At 45.0% G+C, this 17101-nt stretch overlaps 1 protein-coding gene across 2 annotated transcripts; it reads right to left on the bottom strand.

The window, feature by feature from the left end:
* Positions 1-1857: 1857 nt before the first annotated feature.
* scaf11 (SR-related CTD-associated factor 11) lies at positions 1858-17014 on the bottom strand. 2 transcript variants are annotated; one of them, XM_035647580.2, is made up of 15 exons: positions 16818-17014; positions 11859-11905; positions 11607-11752; positions 11186-11269; positions 10625-10704; positions 10320-10399; positions 10192-10229; positions 10037-10110; positions 9496-9621; positions 8455-8555; positions 4435-6852; positions 4006-4328; positions 3668-3838; positions 3443-3562; positions 1858-3160 (listed from the first exon to the last, which is right to left on the bottom strand). In XM_035647580.2, exons 2-15 carry the CDS (start codon positions 11875-11877, stop codon positions 3065-3067), a joined length of 3876 nt encoding a protein of 1291 aa, XP_035503473.1. In that variant the 5' UTR covers positions 11878-11905; positions 16818-17014; the 3' UTR covers positions 1858-3064. The 2 variants fall into 2 exon arrangements, with proteins under 2 accessions (XP_035503473.1, XP_035503483.1); XM_035647590.2 differs by having other exon boundaries at positions 11186-11263.
* Positions 17015-17101: the final 87 nt, after the last annotated feature.

Below are 17101 nucleotides of genomic sequence, written 5' to 3'. Positions count from 1 at the left end.
GCATGGGCTGTTGTTGTTCTTTGTGTGCCGTGTGACCTTTAGTCGTTGTTTTTTGTCTGAGCAGTTTGTGAATGTGGTTTGTGAGGACATGGAGCTCATACGGGGTCCAGGTCCTCGAACATGCAGCTGACGAGGCCCCTCACCAATGTCTGGTCTGAGGCAGCCAGGGGACTTTATTTGTGTCCAAACATAACACTAACTTTTAAAGTGAGAAATTAAATCTCTAGTTGCCTGAACACATACATAATAAAGGCTATACATTAATTTGATTACCTGTTATTAAGAGGCATAGCATCAAGTCAGTATATAGAGCTACTGTTAATACATCTTTTTTAACTTAGCTTTTGCCCTTTGGCCTTTCAACATGAACCTTGATCAGCGATCCTGTGACGAGTCCAGTTAAAAACTAGAGATAAACTCAAAAATGTCTTGTGTCATCCTTCTTTTCCCCCCTCTGGGCAGAGCATGTGATGTGGTTTAACAAGGACACAAAGTTAAAACTGACCTGGACGTTACACACTTGATTTGCACCAGATCCTCCATCATGCAGCCGACAGGGTCTTCAGAAACGTCTGGTCGGGCGGACTTCAGACATGTTTTTCCACCTTCGACAGAGGCCACTACTTCTGAGTGTATAGAATTTTTTTTATTTATACAGGAACTTCCGCCTTAGACAAATAAAGACACTGTTATGATAGTTGGGATTGTAATTATTATCCCTAAGAAGGAATCAAATCATTCAGGACCAAGGGTGCTAAACCTGTCCCTTGACGACGCTGCCCCCTTGTGGTCACCGGAGGACATACAACAGCTGGGGGTAATTCATTTTACCTTCCTATTTTATCATTATTATTTAACCATTTTATCAGATTACATAGGTGTGGCAGTGGCTGCAATGAACTATTTTCCAGGGCGAATAATCGGCTGGTTTATTTCCTGAATTAACTGTTGTGTCTACTAGTTTGCAGAAGACAGTAACAAATGTGTGCTGTAGTTCCCAAGAGCCCTGTGTGATTTATTCATGTTGTTTAATGTGACCATCAGGCCTGATAAGCCATAGATTTATTCTTTGACATATGACAAAGAAAAGCATCAAATGGTCAAGTTTGTCTGACAAATTTTCTTAATTTTACGGAAACAACGAATCCATTATTTAAAAAAAAAAAAAGATTGGTCATTTTCTTGCAACTTCTAACACCTCTACATATGGAGGTGATAATAAACCTGAAGAATCGCAGGGTGTGTTCAATCAGAATAAATACAATTTATTCAATGTTTGCAAGAGATCATCCCAGATGAGGCTGACAAACTTTTCTGCATATGTACAAATGATTGCACTTTGTCTATGATCTTTTACTTTTTCCTTGACATTTGTTATTGTGCTGCCACAATCATGGCAAACACACAAATGACTACACGTGTGTCTAATTGGACCTCAGCTCAGGAATAAGTGGAGAGGTAAAAACTGTGGTCAACTCCAGCTGTTCCATTAGCTTTGTTGCTTCTGATATTTTAATTTTGTGTTTTAGCACTGGTGACAGTGAGACATGTCATTAATAGTAAAACATACACTGCTGAGTTCCGATCAGCTGCTTCTGTTTCAGGGTCCTGGTGGTGATGTGCATACTGGCTCACTGTCAAGACTTACAGGGACACCTGAAGTCATCTTAAGAGTGGGTAGTTGTTTTTTTGTTTATTGATTTAAGAAAAATCTGTATTTTTAACCGTCTCATGTGAAAGGGTCATTGATGAAGGTGTTTGTCTTTTACACATACCAAAAAACACAAATTCGTATTGTTTGCTCACCATTCCGGTAACATTATTGTGATTCCCAACACAGTTCCACTCAAACCATCCTGACATTTGTTAACCTCATGCTTTAATAAGGTTTCTTAATGTGTTAGTTGAAAGCAGTAGTCACCCACATTTATAAGTAAATCCTTTTTTTTCCTTTATATGTCTTGATATGATCAATACTGTGCACTATAGCAGTGCTCCGACATAGTGTACATGTATTTCACAGATGTCCTGTACTGGTTGTTCTTTCCTTCGTCAACTCACAGCAGAGTCATCGTGGTTAAATGGGGCAAAGGGACAACAAAAAAAAAGGAAACGGACACGCACATCACGGTACCAGTCAACATTTTGAAAGGTAATGCAAACACCTTGGCTCAAAGACAGAGGCAAAAAATTAAAGGGTGCTCTCAAGAGGAGTCATTCAAATGCAAGATGGTGGTGTGGGCCTCCCCCTGACAAACACACGGAGCATCAGGAAGCAGCTAATTTATTTCACTACTCTCTGGACACTTTGCACAGTTCATGTTCTCGCATTGACATTTATTACACATTCAGGCAGGGTGCTGGGGTCTCTTACTCCAGATATGCCCGCTCGCTCGCTCGCCCCCCCCCCGGGGACCTGCACCTTACACATTACACACTCACTGCTGATTGGCCCTCCCACTCGTTATCTCGTTAGCCAATCAGAGCCCTGATTACAACCACACTCATCAGATTCATCAGATTCCAGCCCGTCATTGGGCTACAGAGATCAATAAAGGCAATGCACTTTTTCTTTTTTTATTTTTAAACTAGGCTTTCCTCTGAAATATTATATAATATTTAAAAAAAGAACATTGACAGTAATCAAGCTATGCGATCGGGATGCCATGGAGGAGAAGTTCAACGTACCAGCTGACACCCTGGGAGGGGCTCTCCACTACATGAGCTAATGTTCACTGAGCGCTGTATCTTTAAGTATCTACCGTCCCCCCCACCCTGCGCTCTTTACAGTAGTTCCCAAGCCGCGTGATCTATGCAAAATAAAGGGCTCTTGCATTACAATTTCTGATTGGATCGTTCGTTTTCTAACAAAATATGAAAATCTATAGAAAAAAATCTTCATCCAATACAAGGTACAGATATCAAAAGAAAAAAAAAGAAAAGAAAATGCTGGCTCTCCGTCATCTTTTCAGTTTGGAGGCCAAATTCCAGCTTGAGGAAATTGCACTTGAGCAGCTGAATGGGTGAGCGAGTGGCATCGCCACGCCAGCAGCGGGGCAGAGATTCACTTCTTGCGGGCGTGTTTGTATTTGTCCACGTAGGCCTTCACCAGGTTGGCCACCTTGCTGGAGTTCACCTCGCCGCTCTTGCTGTGGCACACCTGAGGAGGAAACGCAGCAGAGGGTCAAACTTTGGCGTGTTTTGACAATGTGACATTCATCAAAATCAATCAACTTAAGAAAGCTGCAACCCGAATCTTAACGTCCACAATAATGCATTGTTTTGCAATAATGCAAAACAATGATCATGTGACCATTCACGTACACTGGTCATGTGGCCAGTGACAGATTTTTGACAGCCGTGGGCTAAGCATTAGAAGCTGCCATCGTGTAAAAAGAAAACAATACAACGAATCTCCAGAAGTAAGGAGAGAAGTGTTTACCTTCTCCACTGCTTTGCGGACTATCTCCTTGTACTCGTCCTTGGTGATTTCCTTCTTTTGGTAATAAGGTTTAATGGCATTCTTCACTTCATTTACAGCTCTCTCTTGGATCTGTATTTTCTAGAGCAGGAAGAAAGGAAAGAAGAGAATTTTTTTTTACGGAAACGGACGGAGAAACTGAACACTCTTGTGGAGTGGCAGGTCGACAGGAGGCTGCGACGTTACCTTTTCTTTTTTGGAGCTGTCGGCGTGAGCCCTGTTATAGCCAGGCTGAGTTGTGGAGGATGGGAGCACCTGGCTGGGTGCTGGCTGTCCCTGGGTCGCTGAGACTACGCCAGCTTTGGTAGGGGTGGGAAGCAGGGCAGATTTCCCATAACCCATCATGGTACTCGCCATCTAGTGCGAGACAGAAAAAGAGAATGTGGAAAGCCTGCGTAAGAACAGCAATTGTGTATTTTACCTCAACTCACGCTAGTTTCAGTGCTAATAGACATACAGGACATGGAACTTAACCCCTTCCCATCTTCAGCATTTATTCCGTCTTTTTTCCCAGTTCACCGTACCTGAGTCATGTGGCCATCAGGGTGAGCTGCTGCCGTCTGGTTGCCTTGCTGCATGGGTGGGGGCGGCGGGGGAGGAGGCGGGAGGCCCTGAGCACCGACAGCGGGCACCTGAAGCAGTGGCACGGCAGGGTGGAGGTGCGCGGGGACCTGAGGCGGCATGCCATACGGTGCCGCAGGCTGCAGGCTGACGGGCAGGGCTCCTCGCGGGCCCTGCATTGGGTAGTGATGGTGAAGAACATTTAGCTGAGGAGGAATCGCGTTCATCACAGGCACCGGGGCATTACCTGGGACCGTCTGGGGAGGTGCATCACTTTTGGGGGGATCTGGAGAGTAAAGAAAAACAAAATTAAACCGTCAGGAAGACGTGTACGAAAGTTGTGGCAGTCAAAATGTGTCATAGACAGCAGAGAACGGTCTGAAGAGATTCACCTGCTGATCCTGGCTGTTGCTGCTGCTCCTCCTCGACTCGGTTCCAGCCTCCTGGTCCTCCTCTCTCCCTCTTTGAGTAGTAGTCCTGAACGTCAGCAGGTAGCGTCCTCCTGACAGCCCAGCTGGATGCGGATGACCATCCTGACCGATCGTGCATCGAGTCGCCCTGCTCAGAGTCTTTCCTCCGGCCACCACCCCGGTTTTCATTGTAGCGGCTGTATGCGTCGTTCCCTGAATTGTTGCCTGTACCTGAGAAGCTGTTTCTGGACTGCCAGCGGTTGTCAGACGTTTCCTCCTGCTGATTGTAGAGGCTGCGGTGGCCACCGCCCCGCCCGGCGCCTCGGCCACGTTCAAACCCTCCACGACCCCGTGTCTCCCCCCTGTTCCTGTCTTCCCAGCGAGAGCCGCCACTGAAGCCAAAGTCTTTCTTGCCCTCGGCTTCACGAGTCTTTTCTGTAACCCAGTCAGGATTCTCCGACCAGCCTTGGCGTTCAGGGGAACCTTCTGTAGGCACACCATTTTCAGAGCGGCAAGCGCCTCCCTGAAACCTTCGTCCCTCACCACCAGAACTGCTACCCTGCCCCGACCTCCATCCCCCTCTGCGCTCCTTCCTCTGCGGAGATTGCTCTCTAGAAGTTGGCCATTCGGGGCTGGGACCCCGTCTGTGAGACCTTGTTCTGGATCGAGACCTGGACCGAGAGCGGGACCTGGATTTGGAACGACTCCTCGACCGCCGTCTCCTCCTCTCACGACTACGCTCCCTCCTAGAATAGTCTCTCTCGCCGTCCCGGTCCCTGTCTCTTTCTCTGCTGCGAGCTCGGGAAGAGTGGCTAGAGGGAGGGCTGCCATCGCGCTCTCTAGACCTTGAGGGTGGGCTGCCATCGCGCTCTCTAGACCTTGAGGGTGGGCTGCCATCGCGCTCTCTAGACCGCGAGGGTGGGCTGCCATCGCGCTCTCTAGACCTTGAGGGTGGGCTGCCATCGCGCTCTCTAGACCGCGAGGGTGGGCTGCCATCGCGCTCTCTAGACCGCGAGGGCGGGCTGCCATCGCGCTCTCTAGACCGCGAGCGCCTGGATGGTTCTCGCTTGGAGTCCCTCCAGGTGGAGGTTGGGGAGTGGAAGCGAGAGCGCCGCTGCCTGCCGTTTCTCCTCTCTTGGCTCTTTTCCCTCTGCCCTTGGTCCTTGCCGCTCTCGTCCTTAGCAACTTGGCTTTCAGAAGGAGGGGTTCCTGCAGCAGCTGGGTCGGCGCTCTCCTTCGGCAGTTCCAAAATGGCACTGTTGCCTTGCTCACTCATGGGCGAACTGCAGTCCATGGGGACAACATTTGTGTCATCCTTGGATGGACTGCCCTCCTTGGTTCCTTCCCCCGAATTATGAACTAATGAGGGCTCATCTGATCCAAACTTTTTTATATCAGATTCCTCAAAAGCTGTTGTTTCTGGTTCAGCCACATCGTCCTCCGCCTCTTCAGCAGGGGGTGAGCCGGGTTGTGCCAAGTTCTCACATGAGTCAGTCTTCGCTTCCTTGCAAGATTCTTTACCGTTACCTTCGTCCGACTCTGAAATCTCCATTTCATCATCCTGCTCTGTTTGCTCATCAGAGTGCGGAGACATCAGGTCTTCAATCAGAGCTTTGTGAGAGTCAGAGGGTGACGGAGAAGCCCTTTTCTCAGAGTCATGGTCTCCAGAGGAAACGGGGCTGGCTGGCTCGTCCTCTCCTTTCTTGCTCTGGTAGCCCTCAGAGCAGGAACCAGGGCTGTCAGCAGCCAAGTCTGAGGGAAAAGACGGGTCATCATCTCCCACATCCTGCTTCTCTTCATCTTCATGTTCGTCATGTGGTTCTTGGTTCTCATCACTGTCCTGTCCAATTTCGTTACTCAGAGATTCTGCACTTCTTTGCACGTCAGCAGAGGTTAAACCGTCCTGGTCTGCATTGAGGCTCCCTTCACCATCAGACTGCTGCTGCTCGGATATGTTTGTATCCGGCTCTTGATCACTTTTGTCTTCTTCTTCCTCCTCCTCCTTCTCGTGGTTGTCACCTCTGTCTGCCTCTTCCTCCTCGTCACTTGCTGCTGGGCTGCTAACGGGTTCAGGAGAGCGTTTTTTTCTTGTTGAGGCTTTCCGCTTGCCGCCAGCCTTTCGGTTTGTCACGTGTTTGCCCTTCCTCTTAACTGGCGCCTGAGAAGTCTTGGCCGGCTTGGCGGACTGGTTGGTGGACGAGTCGGAGTCTGATGAACTGGACTGAGGCGGTGGTGAGGGGTCAGACGCTGGAGTCTCTTCCTGGGTTTTACTGTTGCGTCCTGATCGCCTGGTTGGTAGAGACTCCGCCTCTTTGGTGGGCGCTTTGGAGGTTGAGGCTCTGCTGCCTCTCTTCTCTCCTCCTTTGGGACAGGTGATGGCGCAGACAACCCCCTCAAACACTGGGAGAGAGAAATTATATGAGCAAGAACCCAATAGTATTTACATACAGAATTAACGATTTGTTTTAAATCTCAACTTGTTCCCCTCAACCTGCAGCAGGTTTGCTTTATGCCAGTCTACAGCATTTTGCTTGTACATGCGAGTTAAAATTGTGTAAAAATGAACACGTTGGCCAAACCATGACCCTAAAGGCTAATTAGCGCTGCCTTTACATACAAAAAAGATGCTTCCTTTTCAATCAATGTAACCGTCACTGCCCACATACTTCCATGCGTCCTTTACGTAGGCACGGTTGTTAAGAAAAGTTCCATTAGAGGGCAGCGCAGATTCAGTAGGTTCTGACAACAACAAACATGGCAAATGTAGAAGAATTTCTGATAATGTACGTCTTAAGAGGAAAAGCTGCCGTTGTACACGGCTGTGGTGGCGATGTTTGTAGTTTCTTTCCAACTAGCAAAGTCTCTCCTCAAACAGTTCTCCCCATTGCTGAAATTTCTTCTTCATGTCCTGTGGTCGTGCTGTGTTTTGTCCAATCCATAAGCTTTCAGATGACACTCAAATACGAACATAATGAACGCAGACTAGAGGCTCTGTCCGTCTGCGTATACGTATTTAACGTTGAGCATAAACAAGCCTTGAGTCTCAGTTTTTCATTGATTAAGAGTAGCAGTGTACAAAACATTCAGCTTCTCAGTTTTACTTTCATATCAGCTATCGCTAATTGAAGGGTAGCGAGTGGACTCCCTTTTCTGTAAAACAGACAACTCCCAGTGTCTGAAGTGATGCGTCTCCTTACTCAACGATCGTCTCATGTCAACTTCAAGAGGTGGAACCTCCAAATGAATCTTTCATTCATGTCATATCAATAATTCAAGTTGATCGTTTTGAGCCAGGACCTTTAGCACTTGAATGTAGTAGTTCATGTTTAAGTTGTGGCCAAGGTCAATAAGCTACGGCAGCTTTTTGAATATGACAGACAGTCAACATTGACTATCTTCAGCCGATACATCAGTATTGGCCCAAGCATTGACAGATCAGCAGCACTAGAGTATAGCAACATCTCAAAGAATTAACTGGATACCCTATGCACACAAGGTAACTATTTAGTCCCAGTTAAGTCTATTAAGACTCTTTAAAATCACTGATATCTTTCAGATTGCCCCTTCTTGACGATTCCTCCAAACAAAAAACACTCCGCTTCAACTAAGCATGCTTGTGAGGTGTGGGAGAGCGAGTTAGAAATTTAAATGTGGGAGCGCTCTGGTACCCAAATGGATACAAGGCGTGCCACGTAACAGCAGCATCGACAATTCGATTCTGGCTGTGGTCCTTTGCCATCATACCTCTTGCCTCTCCCCCCTTGTAAGACTGCATTTTGGCAGTTGCCTATCAAATAAAGGCTAAAATTCCCCCAAAAATGAAAATTTATTTAAATTTAAAACATAACGGTAACCCATTTTTTAGATGGAAACTAAACCTATCCAATAAAAGCTCATCACAAAATTTCACTCATCATTTACAGATTGAAATGATGTGTTCTAAAAATCTTAACATCCATCCAAGTCCAAAGGATATCCACAACCGTGTCAGACATAACTCACCAAAATGTCCACGACCAAACGGTGAGCTGGAGGTAAAGGGAGATGAGCAGAGTCCAAATGGAAATGGACTGTGGTTCCAACTAGAGGGGTGGAAACTCTGCCTGTGAAACAAGACAAAATGGTGAAGACATTGCCAGGTTTTTCCATCAGTGACTGAATTCATATGAACTTGCCCTTGATTCTGTTTGTCAATTTCCTACAATTGTCTTACCCCCTACTATATCTCCAAAGTCCTGATGCTGATTACTACGCATGACAAATGGACAGGATGATTGACAAAAAAAAAAGAGAGAGAAGGTGTGACATGAGCATAGCTCGACCCAGCGAGGGAGAGAAGTTAATGTGCAGTGCCGGATGCAGTCTATCTCGATCTAATAAATAAGTGTAAAGAAGAAGTCTCTGTGTGTCCTTTGCCTCACTGTTGGGGAAAGTGAGGGTGTCCCAGCGAGATGAACGCTTTTCAACTTATTTTTTGGCCGATTTTATTTTAACATTGTACTTGAAGGCTGTTTTCATTCAAGAACATGGGCTAAAGTTCCCTGCTTTATGTGTTCTGGTTAGCAACATTATATTTGTCTCTTTTCTTTTTTTTTGCTGACCCGAAAAATTATCAGATAAATTATCAGATCCCTGACTCAAAATCCGCGAAACGTTCCGAACCGTGAGTTTTCTGATCCGTTGCACCCCTAGTCAAAACCAAAGAATTAAAGCTCCTATGACTCAAGGATCATAATTATGCAATTGGTGTGACTCATGCCTGAACATTAAATACACTGGACTGTGGAAAAGAGGACAGAGACTAATTTTTCCTTGCATCTATGTACCTGTATTGCTGCCACGAAGACTGAAGTGGAATTAATCAGGAGAAACCTGCTCCCAACTTTTTTAAGCATCAAGTTCAGTGTACTCTTCATGTATGAAGTGTCGCCTCAGTCATTGAAAACAACTGTATAATGTTTTCTGTGGCTATAGATGGAGACGATGATGCTGTCAAATAAGGACAAACGAAGCCCTTTTATTGGTCAGCTGGGATTTCATTACCTTGAGGTGCCATTAACGGGGATGGGAGCAGCAGGAGACAGCCACGGACAGTCTTGCACCTGGGGTTTGCAGTGTTTGAAATCAGTGTCGTAAGGTATGTCCTCTGTCACCCAAACAGGCTCTGCACTGCAGGAAGAGGAGAACAAGTTATGAGGTTTTTTTTTTTAATGAAGTACATCCCAAATGTTCCACCACGGTTCGCCACCGAACATTTTATCCGTGGCAATTTTTTTTGTTTTAAACAGGATTATAAAGATTTCTGTTTTTCTTCAGTCTTGTCAATGGTTGACACTGATGGGAAATACACATAGGGTTGGCAGAGAGCTCTGTGGAGGAAATTAAATAAGCGATGTGTAATAATGTGCTCAAATTGCAAACAGAGCATTGGAAGCAATGTGTCTTGTATTCCAGCAGGGGGCCTTTTGAAACCTCTCTTGAAACCAGGCAATTGCAACATTTTGGGGGGGCAGAAAACACCAACAGTGTATTTACCATAATAAAGATTCATATTAGATATTATAATGTATGAGGTGTGACTTACATGTCTTGTGTTGATGTGGTTGTTAATGAGACGCAGGGAGACGGTGACCAAGTGCAGCACTCTGTTCCTCTCACCTGGAGAGAACACAAACACTGATAAGATTTACTTTACACCGAAAAACATTCAAATACGGAGGAGCGAAATGGACACAACACCTTTTTTCTGCTCAGTGAGGAGGGGTCCTCGTCGTTACCTGAAAGAGACGTTTACACACCGTTACAAGCTGTTGATGAAATGAGAGTCGGTCAGGCAAATTTCTGGAGGAAGAAAGGTTTTGACATACATTTCCTTACGAGTCCTTTTGTTTTGGCGTCTGCCGTCCTCTCCCCCTTTTGCCGTCTCAATCTTCTTGCGGGCTTATTTCTGAAAAGATAACAACATCCACATTGTTTTCGGATCGGTTACCAAATAACATTGATTTCATAGTCCAAGTTTTTCTAAAGTTAAGAAAAGGGATTTTAAACTACTACTACAGCTTTTGCCCTGATTATGACTGATTGGATAGATTTCATTGAGTATTTTTCTTGTTTTGTTAAGTGCTATTAAACGTTATGATCAAAATTTAAAAAAAAACACTTAATCACTCACTTGAGACAGACATTTTGTTCGGGGTTTCTACAGCAGCAACTCTCAGCTTCAAGTTGAGTTGTTTGCTTCCTCACAGGAACCTGAAAACAACAATGACAATAGCACAGTGTGTTTTGGGGCAAAAATTTTCCAACAGCCCGACACAATGGTCAGTCAGAGACTGTGTGCTCAGATAACAGCTGACCTGGCCAGACACAATGTAAATAGTGACTAGCAGCTGTGTCTTAGAAGTCAAACAGTCTGTTCAATACATTGTCATGTGCAAACTTGTCAGCTGTCAGAAATGCAGTGCTTTGACTGGCTTGATAGAAAAGAGGTTATTTGTACAGACACGATGACAAACAGTATGGAAGTCATATATGGGAGCACCTGAGTGAGAATATTTCTTCTCTTAAAACAAGGCAGATAATATCTTCTTTACAGAGCCGGTTAACCTTAAAACAAAGCTTTTCTAAGACTTTGTGTTGGATTACAGAAAAAAACAGCAGTAAACGGCCTCTTCTGAAAGCCAGCGACATCTTTAACCATGACAGAGAAGATGCTGGTATCAACCACACTGACCTGCACACAGCTCAGATTGCCGTCCCATCTGTAAACATTAGTGAAAGGTCTTCTGTCCACCGGGCAAGAAGGAGCCATCTGTAACTTCAAAGTAACGTACAGGATCCGAACATCATTAACATACTAATAAAAGACCGTGTGGTTATAAAGATAAAACAATGACGTTACGACCTTTGAGGCAAGTGTGTGATTTTGGGGATACATCAAACCAAACATGGCAAATTCATGGTTTTGTAGCAATCCGAGTTAATACTGCCTTTTTAAATTGCTACAGATTTTGAGTCACTATAGAAAAACCACGCTATGACAATTTTAAAAGCCACCAACACATCACACCCATTAAAATCTGGCTTTTTAGTGTGTAGTATTAAGTTGGCCAAATATCAGCTCACTAATACAGTACAATTTTTTTGGTTTTTACCTCTGCCCATGTAAGGAGGCATCTGAGGCAGAAGACATGGCAGCAGCTGTCTGGCATGGCAAGCTCGCATCCAGCCAGGACACCCAAGCAGATTGGACACCTCTCTGCCTCCTCAGCATCCGTTCCATCAGGCGGACCCTGGCCGTCTAAAAAGTACGGGACAGGAGACAACAGATTACTTACGCTCAAGGTCTGATATTTTCTCAGATCACTTCAGTCTAGAGAACAAGGGGAGCCTAAAATATTACTCACCACTTCCAGGTCCAGTCATGTCTGGCCCTGGGCTGTCCCGGTCACCGCTACGACACAGAGAAAAGAAGGAGAGAAAGGTGAGTTGAAAGTACAGATGCAAAAGGAAAGGAGTTCGGCCGATTCACCAGGTCATGGAAGGAAATGTAACTAAAAATGCATTGACAGCGTCAAGAATTTCAATTTGTTTAAGCGATCAGAGACCTATTAGATTTGGCCAACACTAAAAGCAGCTGAAACAGTTGTGAGTTTGCCGTTTACAAAATAGAAGAATCTGCTGATGTGAACCATGTTCAACAAAAAAATCACAATCTAGAATTGTTATTTAGCATGAAGCTTGGAAAGTTTGCCAAAGAGCACCTCGAGAATCCACAACACAACTGGCAAGATGTTTTGTGGCCTGATGAAACACAATTGATTCACATTAAAATGTAAAAACAGCATACAAAAACTTAAAACATCACTTCATCAATGTATGGTGGAGGAGGGAGCATCGTGATTTGGAGCTTTGCTGCTTCTGGGCCTTGACAGCTCAATATCATCGAAGAGAAATTTTATTTCCAGCTTATCATAAAAACAAAACTGTCCACCAACATTAGTTTAGTAGAATAAGCACAGAGAGCTGTTCACATGAGACATCCTAAGAATATGGCCAAGCTGAAGTAGCTCTATTGGGGGGAAAAGATCCACAATGGCTCCTAAATGTTGTGCAAGTTTGATCTCGAGCTAACTTTAGCCCTTGGTAGCCTTTACTTTTTCCACCAGGTCCCTAAATATAGAATGGATGTGTTAAATAGGAACAAGATCACATTTTATGCCCAAGTAATGCAATGCAGCCACTGTGGATATGTGACAATATGACTATTGGTCATTTGAAAAGTAAAATGACAGAAAAAATGTGGAGAATTGTGCATGCATTTGAATGCTTTTTATTTTCTTCTTCATATGTACTGTGTATAAATTAACAGTTGTTTTGAAGAGGTCACTTTTACTCTGCAGTAGCTCCCCCAAATCACTAAAATCGTCCCTGCTCCAAGTGAGTTCAAACTGAAACTGTGAATATCTGAACGACAGCTCACATGCAGCTTGTACCACTCGACTGTCAGCTAGATCATTTATTTTAAATTATGAACCCATGTTTGGATTATTTTATTCCAATGTGGGTCCAAGCAGCTCGCATACATAACATACAAGGGGCAATAAAAGAGTGAAGGGTGCACTGGTGACAATGAGCATCGTCAATGTAGATACACTCTAGTGAAGTGTAACCCCACTTTTGAACATTTCGTTCTCTCTGCCATTGTCACTCTGTGTGTGCGTGTGCGTGTGCGTGCGTGCGTGTGTGTGTGTGTGGTACTAGAGCATGTGAAAGAGAGTTTACCCCCAATCTTCACACAACAGAGATCTCTCTACTGGATTGGGAATGGTAAAAATGCATCATAGGCAGTTATAGAGATGAAATGTGCAAGATAACTTTTATGTAGCAATAAGAAATCCATCTTCTTAATTTTTATATCGCTGAACCGATAATGTCAGAGCCTATTGTTAAAACAGGCTTTAATAATTCAGCCCAAGCACTTGGGTTTATGGGCTACCTTGCTTAGCCTCTTGCTACTGTGACCCTGATCTGGACTAAGCATTAGAAAATGGCATGAATGGTATTGATACATTCTCAGTTAACATCCACAGTTTCTGCAAAACCCATATCTCAGTTTCACATTACCCACATAAACATTTTCAGCCTCAAAGAAGCAGCGAGACTCTTGGTGCTCATTTGCCTCAAACAGCTTAAGTACCGAGTGTACATTGGAGGAGAGCTAGCTAGCAACTTACAAATGGACCATATCTGGGGGAGTGTGTCTGGTTGTCTGTGTCTCAGTGTGAGGTACACTTAAAAAACAATCTGAACGTATAAGTTCATTGAGGCAGGATCTGTAAAGATGAGATGAGCAGGACATGAAAATAGTATGATCTCTTAATAAGGGGGAGCAACTGATGTTTCAACATAAAACATCTTCAATGTGAGGCCTTGTCTTTACATTGACTTGTAAAATTGCACAAACTCTAAAAATTATTGTGTTAAGAGTAATGCATAATTTTTGATGACCAATATGTGTTGATGTCTTACATCTTCCACCATCCAATATTCTGCCTGTATTGATGACTGTTAAAGTTACATAGCTTTGTTTGTAGTTTACATACAAACACATTTCGGCATTATATTTTTGAGGAGAAGGCCGCCTTAAAAAAAATGCTACCATGCTAACCTCTGACTTTGTGTCACTTATGCTCGGTGTATAGTCCTGTGTTAAAAGTTACAGCTACAGTTAACACAAAGACATATACTGGCAACAAAGATGCCACATGGAGACCATATGAAGGGTGCAGGGTCAAAAAAAGGCTGGTTGTGATTTCTGTGTGGTTACAACGCAAGAGAGTCAGCACCACCAAGACAGAGGCCATGTGTCTCTGCTGGGAAGATGTGGGTCGCTCCCTCTAGGTTGAGGCTGAGTTGCTGCCCCAAGTGAAGGAGTTTCTAAGCATCTTGGGGTCTTGTTCAAGACTGAATGCAGGATGGAGCAGGAGATGGACAGGTGGATTGGTGTGACCTAAGCAGTGATTGCGGACATTGTACTGGAGCATTGTGGTGAAGGGGGAGCTGAGCCACAAGGCAAAACTTGACGACCTACGTTCCGACCCTCACCTATAGTAATGAGCTCCGGGCGGTGACCGAAAGAACAGGATCATGGATACAAGCGGCCGGAATTATTTTTCTCCATAGGGTGGCTGGGCTCAGCCTTTGAGATGGGGTATGGAGTAGATCGCTGCTCCTTTGCATTAAAAGGACCAGTTGAGGTGGTTCGGGCATCTTATCAGGAGCCCTGCTGGGTGCCCTCTATTGGAGGTTTTCCGAGGACGCCCAACTGGGAGGAGATCCCAGCATCGACCCACAACTCGCTGGAGAATTGACATATTCAATCTGGCCTGGGAACACCTCCGGATCCCCCAGGGGGAGCTGAAAAGCGTGGCTGGGGAGAGGTCTGTCTGGAACACCCTGCTTAGCCTGTGACAACGCGACTCAACATCTGATAAGTGGATGAAGATGGTAATAAAGCTGAGAAATTTTAAGCAGACCTTGGTAGGCTTCTCATTTTCAGTACCCAACTTCCCCCTTCGCCTGTGGATCAATTAAGTATTTCTGATTCTAATAACTCTCATTAATCAGCAAGTCATCTGCTCACCATGGCCACTACTATGTCACAGTGAAGGAATGAATGTAAAAAAATTATCTGCACAGTAATAGTCTCCTGTTCAGAAATGGAACAAGGTGGCATAGTAGTTTTCTGGATATGAAGTGTGTGCTTAGCCCATCATCAACGCTCTTATCACAAAGTAAATGAAAGAATATAAACTCAGTCACTATCAGGCTTATAAGTAAAGTCCGACACAGCCTGGGTCACATACATTACATCAATCAAGTGTTGCTAAAAACAGGTGAAATCCAATGCTTAACTATAAATTTCAAGCTGGATGTGTGTATTTGTCATAGGACTCTGTGCCAAGAACCAATCCAGCTTTAGACTTTTTCATGTTACACATGACACAGCCCTAACACATAAGCCAGATGTGTTAGGGCTGAATAATTGGTCAAACATTATCAAAGTAACAATATTGCCAAGAGCGAAATCCAAATTGCAAGAGTTGCAATTCAATCACATCATCATAATCAATGCAGTATTTTTACACCAAAAGTGAAATTCAAAAATGGCCGCTGAATTTGTGACTCAAATCGCAACATGTGTCAAAAATAATCGCAATCATTATTTATTTTTTATGTACATCGTTGAGCCATAATGTTTGAGCGCTGATATGTCTGTGAATAGCTCATATTGGCCAATACTATATCAGTCAGGCTCTAATGCAAATTGTGGACAGTTGCACCCTTACGTTTGAAACTTTGCAGTGATACTGTTAACTGTACAAGTGAAAGTGAAATAGTTTTCCATTTAAGACTCGTTTGTGCAACAGTAGCGTGAAATCAATACAGAGCACCGCTACATAGGGGATCAGGTGAAGTCTGAATGCTACGATCGGTCGTGATCTTTAGACCTTATGGTCCAGAAACAAGACGTATTATCATTTACCTTCTGAGTCATACTGAGGAAACATAACTCCGGCGCGCCATCGCACCTCGCCAGCTAGCCAACAGTAATCAGGAGCCCTGCGCCTGTGACTCGACTCCTCTGATCGGCTGATCGGGACGCAGTCTTTGCCCGCCTCGCGATTGTAACATTTGTCAAAATGAAAGCTACACAACAGGCTCGGGCCACAGCCTCTGTCATTTAAAACAAACCAAGTCATCACGGGCTATTCGTCACTAGCCTTGTGCTCAAACTGTCAACTCAACTCCGTTATTCGATGTACTCCATGTAGCACGACCGGCTAACTTGCAAGCCTTGCAATCCCCAATCGAACTGAAGTGTTCGCATTCTATCAAATCACAAATGTCAATTTGCATCACATGAAGTGATTGTTGTAACTCGAGAGCAGTTGAGTGGGCAGGGAGAGACTGGTGGAACGCCTGCTGCTGTTTTGGGGCAAGCACGGCCTGCCTCCTGGACGCACAGAATTAGCACCAACTTGATCAACCAGTGCCAACGCGACGGTGACAACACGGTTGTTGTTGCTTAGCCGGACAGACATTGCTAGCTAAAAAGCTACCCCGGGAGCTAGCTGTGTGTCGTTAGCACGACAGCGAACGAGGCCAAGTCGCGTGTAATACCAGCTACAGTGATTTGCAATGAAGGTCACAAGTGAGCTAGTTGGCTAGCGTTCGGCTAAATTCGCCACTGCCGCTGCTAGCCAGCCAGCTAGCTGGTTCGAACAACAGCACCTGCCTACGTCGCTTTTTAGCTTTAGCGGTTAGCTCCGGTTAGCAAGCGAGCAAGAGTCGTCACTCACCTTTTTGCGTGCAACTGCAGCTGGTTCGCACCCAGTGGAACTGCTCTCGCCGTCCGAACCCCCCCTGCTACAAAACGCTGACAAGAACTCGCACTATCTGGGAAATGTTTTGGGCTAAAAACGGAGCGCAGCTTTCCGAAAGTCTCGGCCACATGTCCTCGGCGGTTTGGCGGAGAGTCGGTGCGGCTGGCGACACCTACCGGCCCCGCCGAGCATTGCAGGGGCCAAGCGGATTTGTCCATCTGCGACCTGGTGGCGTTTACATTACAAACAAAAAAAAAGAA

Source organism: Scophthalmus maximus, chromosome 12 (assembly GCF_022379125.1).
Source record: "Scophthalmus maximus strain ysfricsl-2021 chromosome 12, ASM2237912v1, whole genome shotgun sequence".
Classification (NCBI taxonomy): Eukaryota; Metazoa; Chordata; class Actinopteri; order Pleuronectiformes; family Scophthalmidae; genus Scophthalmus; species Scophthalmus maximus.
The sequence above is the reverse complement of the archived record's forward strand: the minus strand, read 5'-3'. Positions and strand labels throughout refer to the sequence as shown.